Source organism: Grampus griseus (assembly GCF_964374135.1).
Source record: "Grampus griseus genome assembly, chromosome: 8".
NCBI classification, from domain to species: domain Eukaryota; kingdom Metazoa; phylum Chordata; class Mammalia; order Artiodactyla; family Delphinidae; genus Grampus; species Grampus griseus.
In genome coordinates, this window is record NC_139002.1 from 76586746 (window position 1) to 76593525 (window position 6780).

The 6780-nt window shown below is 34.8% G+C and overlaps 1 protein-coding gene across 1 annotated transcript in view; it reads left to right on the top strand.

Moving 5' to 3' along the window:
- SLC17A6 (solute carrier family 17 member 6) overlaps window positions 1-3136 on the top strand; it is a gene marked incomplete at its 5' end in the record, with an annotated part of 35863 nt that extends 32727 nt beyond the window's left edge. Inside the window, 4 exons of the mRNA XM_082660883.1 lie at window positions 766-898; window positions 1310-1420; window positions 1887-2014; window positions 2735-3136. Coding sequence (XP_082517009.1) covers window positions 766-898; window positions 1310-1420; window positions 1887-2014; window positions 2735-3070 — 708 coding nt within the window. The 3' untranslated portion in view covers window positions 3071-3136. The remainder of the gene's footprint in view (window positions 1-765; window positions 899-1309; window positions 1421-1886; window positions 2015-2734) is intronic.
- Window positions 3137-6780: the final 3644 nt, after the last annotated feature.

A 6780-nucleotide genomic window follows, 5' to 3' on the forward strand; every position in this document is an offset into this window, starting at 1 on the left:
AATATACAATTAACATGTATTTTGTTCATAATTTCTGCCCCCGTGATGTCCAGAGGACAATGTCTTACATATAATTATTGATCAGAACGTGTGTTTAATTGATGCTGGCAGGTTAGGCTTTAGATTGGGCCATTTAGTATGAAATTAGTACAGAAACTATATACCGCTCTATGACAATGTGACCAAGTATTGGTATTTGACAAGGAAATGCCTAAAACTGAGAATTGATTTGCATTTTTCTGGGCTCTTAATCTTTAGAAACTAAATATAAAACTCATAAGAGATATATATTTAAAATGGAATTAGGGTTTTAGCCTTATTATAAATTAAAATGAATTTTAAAATAGTCTCTTCAAGGTTTGTCTAATGTATTTCTCTTCTCTCTGACTCTGTCTCTGTCTCTCTTTCTCTCCCGCTCTCATGCTAATGATGAGATTTTGCAAACATATTTAAGACTATAAAAAGGATACATAAATGTGAATCACTCTGTGATAAAATTCAGGATAGTTTACTCATACACTCAAAATTTACTGACTCAGAAAAAACGTATTATCTTCTAGAAGATAAAAAAGGATCAAAGTAAATTTGCTTAGCTTTTCTCATTTATTCTGTGGAAGTTATTGCTTATTCTGGGACTAAGTAAGTAAGTGGTCATTTAGAGACAGTATTTTTTTTCTTCCTTGTCCATAAAGAGCTTATGAGACTATTAAATTGCCCATATTACTTATGGTCATGTATATTTCTCCCCTTTCTGTTTTTCATCAGGTTGGCATGCTATCTGCTGTTCCACACTTAGTAATGACAATTATTGTGCCTATTGGAGGGCAGATTGCAGATTTTCTAAGAAGCAAGCAAATTCTTTCAACTACTACAGTAAGAAAGATCATGAATTGTGGTGGTAAGTACATAAATGATGTTAAGAGCATGTGTTTATTTCATGAAGTTCCAACTGATGTGAGTGAGTCAACTTTTTCCATGCGTATCAAATATGCTGTTAAATTTGCACCCTTGCTGTTCATTCATAATCATTCTCCCATCTTCAAATTTTCATAACTCCTAGTTTTAAATAATTGCATGACTAACTTTACCTTTCCCACCATTGAAACTTAAGGTTGTTTTTATTAAAACACAAAGAAGGCTTCAGTAACCTCTGTGCATAAATTATTACTGTTATTATTATTTTTTAAGATAGACTCCCTGAAGTGGTTTGCTAGGTCAAGTATTGATATGTGATCATTTTTAACATTTTTGACTCATCAGAAGAATTTACATAAATTTCTGAAATATTTTCACGTGTCTGTTTCTGAAGGTTTTGGCATGGAAGCAACGCTGCTTCTGGTTGTTGGTTATTCTCATACTAGAGGGGTAGCAATCTCGTTCTTGGTACTTGCAGTGGGATTCAGTGGATTTGCTATCTCTGGTAAGATACTTTTTAAAAAAATATGTACTTGTAACACTTTGATTTTTGTTAGTGATAAAAAGTCTATACATTCTACTTTCCCCTTTAACATTTTGAATGTTGAGAAGGTTTACTCAACATATTTCCACTAGAAAATAAAAATAATAAAACATTTAGAAATTATTATTTGGATATGTTACGACTCACTACTCACTTTTCTCCTGCTTACCCTTACTCTTTTTTTTAAGTGAATATCTCCTCCTCTCTGTGGAGTGACTATCACATATTAAGTATTGGATAACAAATCATACCTCCTTTCATTCTCATTATACCCCTGAGCTAACTTATCAAAAAGTAGTTATTAAGCACATGCTATGAACCTGGTATCTTTTAAGGAGGGTGGTGAATGTGGTAGAGGATACTCTATAGTCACCCACTTCTTAGAAGTTTGGGATTCTCTGAGCCACATCTTCTGTGTGTATTTCAGGTTTCAACGTTAACCACTTGGATATTGCTCCAAGATATGCCAGTATCTTAATGGGCATTTCAAATGGTGTTGGCACATTGTCAGGAATGGTTTGCCCTATTATTGTTGGTGCAATGACAAAGAATAAGGTAAGATAGAGCAAAAGAGATGTTCACTTGTAGAATATCTCTCTCATGGTTGGGGTAAAGCATTAAAATATTCTCTTTGGCATTCTCTTTGTGACCCAGTCACCACACCTCCGAGTAGGGGAGATAACTGAGGTTCAGAAGAGAATTTATCTCTAAGAGCTCTGAGGGAACCCTCTTCCTCAACCAATAAGTGTATGCTTTTCAACACCTTTTAATATTTCTGATATCCCTGGTGAGGCAAAACAACAACAACCTAGCTCATTATTAAAAACAAGTGGAAGTCTTCTGAGCTTTATTTGTAAACATCAATTCAGACTTCTCTGCAGTAATTGATGGAAGAATATTGTTATCAGCTATTTGTCTTTATAGGTAGAGCTTCTAAATTATGGTTTACCAAAAGGAAATAAAAGAAGTGGGAGAAAAAATATGTAACTCAATGGAAATTAAAAGATAGGTTATGAATATTTTAAAAATTAGCAGACCTTAGATATATTTGGAGTTCTCTTTCAGAACTTTAGATTAAAATTTTTTTTAATTTTTTGAATGAAAGTCATAGTATTATAGAGCATTTCTATCACATTATTTGCTTTGTGTGATCAGAACAGGTGTTTCCCCTGAAGATAGCATTTTATGAAAAGCTTGATGGTGGAACATTCAGAGATGTTAGGCTTTTCAAACATGGGGAGTTTGTTCTCACACTGCCACTTTTTGTCACTGCAGTCACGTGAAGAGTGGCAGTATGTCTTCCTGATCGCTGCCCTAGTCCACTATGGTGGAGTTATATTTTATGCAATATTCGCCTCAGGAGAGAAGCAACCCTGGGCAGACCCTGAGGAAACAAGTGAAGAAAAATGTGGATTTATCCATGAAGATGAGCTTGATGAAGAAACAGGGGACATTACTCAAAATTATATAAATTATGGTACCACCAAGTCTTACGGTGCCACAACACAAGCCAACGGAGGTTGGCCTAATGATTGGGAAAAGAAAGAGGAATTTGTACAAGAAGACGTACAAGACTCATACACTTACAAGGACCGAGGTGATTATTCATAACAAAGCTAATTGCTGGATTTATTTTTAGTGTTTGTGATTAAATTAATTGTGATTGCACAAAAATTTTTTAAAAAATGTGGTGTAAACATGTAAACATATCAGCCAGGCAAGTCTTGCTGTAAAAATGAAATCAAAACAAACTCATGAAGTTACCACCAAGTGCAATCTATAGAAGTTGTGAAATTCCATCGTTTCCATTCAAGTCATCCATTCTTGCATTTGTGATTTAAAGGTTGACTGGTCAAAACTGTAGAAGCAAGTAGTTAATCATTGGATTCATATGAGCGAAAACTCATCACCATTTAATAAAGCACAACTAAAACAGTTGGCACATCCCATCCTACAAAGGTTAGGAAGCCAAAGCTACTTGATCATGCAAAATGCACTTATGTATTTGTTACACTGTAGGGCAAGATATCGTGCAGAAATCCTGCTAAAAAAAAGTGAAATTGTCATGTTGGCTGCATTAGATGTTGGCGACATTTACTGACTTAAATCATGGAGTTGAGATATCTGTCATGCAGAGAAGAATGTTGTGGGCTAGCAACTAGCAAGGTGTACTAAATAATTATTGTTATTACATAATGTAGAATATTTTGTTGATTCTCAAGAGGAATATCTTGCAGTGTTTTATATGAAATGCTTTGGCACAAACATTTATATCTGTGAAAAGGAACTTGTAAAGTGAGGGGTATGCTTCATGTTCTTCCATTCATTTACCTAACAGTATAAAACACTTCACACTCCAATAAAATCTGACTTTTCATGTAGCATATCACTTTTTTGCAAAAAATATTAAAAATAAACTCCAATGTATTTTTTATTACAACTTTGTACTGGTTGTAACTGGCATTAGAAAAAGAAAAGATGTATACACCATAAAGAATCTAATAAGAAATTTACTATGGAGATATAGCCCTTAAAATGCAATATTAACAACAAAAGAAATAGAAATGATATAGATATCCTTCTTCCTTAGTAATTAAATATAGATAAAACTTGTGCCACAGAGCTATATATAATATGAAAAGATAAACTTAATAGAGATATTGTAAGTAGACAATTTTATTACTTAAATTCCCATTAAAATATTTGTCTTAAATATATAGGACAATAAATTATATTAAAATTATATCTATCTATATATCTGTATATCTTATACATATCCATACACAGATACATAATAAACAATCTTCAGAAAAAACCAAAAATAGCATACACCTAATGTTGGGTTAGGGGACTGCAATTTCTACTTTCATAGAGTCATAGAATTTTAGATGGGGCAGAGGCATTTTGCTTGTCATTTCTTAATATAACTCAACAGGAATTGTAACATTTGTGTACCGAGCAATAAGTGCAATGAATAAAATTTCCTGTCTGTATATTATCTTCATTTTGCTTGTGGTAGCTGTTTGGGTGGTTGGAATGAATTTTTTCCTTTAAAAAGTTAACATCAGACCTCTTTATAATGTTCTAAAATGACAGTGATGCATTTCCCAATTCAACTTATAATACTATTGGTGTGTTTAATTGTCTATTCTGGATATTTGATCTGTTCATTGTATTGTGCTAGTGACTGGAGGCCCTGCTAATGCAAATATAAAACATAAAGTTTGTTTTAAAAATGCAAACGATTCTTGACCTTAAGATAATAAAAATATCTTTTGCTTTGCGTCTCAAAGTGATGTAATGTAATCATCGCTTCTGTTGTGTTGAATGAAAAGATGTGGACTATCATTTTGCTGCAGCAAAAAAAAAAAAGTATTAATAAAATGTTCTATTTATCCTTTTGCAAAAAAACAGTACATTAATTTGGGTTTATTTTATGTCGTTGTAGCTTGGCTTTGTATAGTTTAGCTTGTGTACGTCCCAACAAAATCAAATGCAGGCTCAAGAACATCAGCCTTTTCAGCCACTTGAGGTTTAATGGAAGAACATGGCATTCTTTAGATTGTGTGGGATGTGGTTCCACAAAGAGAGTTTTACATCAAGAAATAGGAGGTCTCTGAGTCAAACTCTTATCTTTCAATGCCTGTCTTCTCACAACTTGTGCTAAGCTTTAAAAAAATTAGGAAAAAACTCAACACTTGTCAGGTCAATGATACTACCCAATTTTATTTGTTTATTTATGGCTGTGTTGGGTCTTCATTCCTGTGCGAGGGCTTTCTCTAGTTGCGGCAAGCGCAGGCCACTCTTCATCGCGGTGCGCGGGCCTCTCACCATCGCGGTCTCTCTTGTTGCGGAGCGCAGGCTCAGTAATTGTGGCTCACGGGCCTAGATGCTCCGCGGCATGTGGGATCTTCCCAGACCAGAGCTCAAACCCATATCCTCTGCATTGGCAGGTAGATTCTCAACCACTGCGCCACCAGGGAAGCCCCAATACTGCCTAATTTTGACTGTACATATACCTTGTGCGGGAACCGCCCTAACCATTTTGTGTGGAGTATCTTATGGAACACCACAAGGACCCTCCAAAGTAGGTACTCTTTTTGTTCCCAGATTACAAATGAAGGAATTGAAGCTCACAAAGTTTCAATAACTTTCCCAAGGTAAAATTGAGCCATGATATTTTAGTATAACGTGTCAGCCAAACCAGCAAATAGTGAGCAAGATTTCTCAGGGAAGCCAATGGAATGTCTATGTCACTGGAAAGGTGATCATTTGCCCTGATTTCCAATTTTACAGATGTGTAGAAAGGGAAGACCATCATTATATAACATTGGTAACTGAGATTCATAGAACTTATTACTTAACGGGACTCACAGGACGATTTAGTTGACACTCCTTATTTAACAAATGAGAACACTGAAGGTCAATAAGGGAAACTGACTTGATCAAGAGGACACAGAGGATATTATGGATTTGGAAAGAAGTTGTTATAATTAGCTGTGTTTTTGCTCTTACTTTGATTTTTTTAGACTGGTTTTTACTTAAGGAATTAAATAAGAATATTTATTGGTTCAACCACTACCCCATATCCACCACTCACATAACCTCAGAGTGGGAGGTGAGGGAATATATTTTCTCTTCCCGTAATCCTCTGCATAAAGAAACAACAGCCAGAGGCCTCGCCTAATTTTTAAGGAGGCCCACAAGCCATCTCTCCATAACTTGAGGGCAGGAATGAAAATGTCTTAATCTAACACTCTGGAATTTTTCCAGTTCCATAATACAAAAGTTTACAGTTCCTATAAGAAAATTGTTCTAATGATGTCTCTAAATTTTACCACTGGCCACACTCATTTACTCTGATCTCAATCATGCAAAGTCACTTTCCCTTTCATTTTCCCCCTTATCCCAATGCCCACCCCCATCTGTACTGTTGTATGCATCTAGTATTTTGCAATTTACAAAATGCTTTCCCATGCATTCCCTCATTCCATCCACACATCTGCCTTGTAAAATTGAAAGGCCCCATATCAATATTAGTATTTCTATTCTCCAAGTAAGGGAACGGTCTAAGCAGTATAGTTAACTTCCTAGTTTCCACAGGCAGGATTAGAACAAGAATACAGGCTATCTGGCTACAGCAAGAGAGTAATTTATTTTTTACTTTTAAATCACTTTATTAATCTTCTGATTATAAATGTAGGATGGGGGAGGGGATCTTCATTAAGGAAAGAACAGTATTAAGAACAGTGAAAATAAGGGTAATCAAAAATCTTACTATCCAGAAATAAACACTGCTAAAATTTTTAGGTTATTTTCTA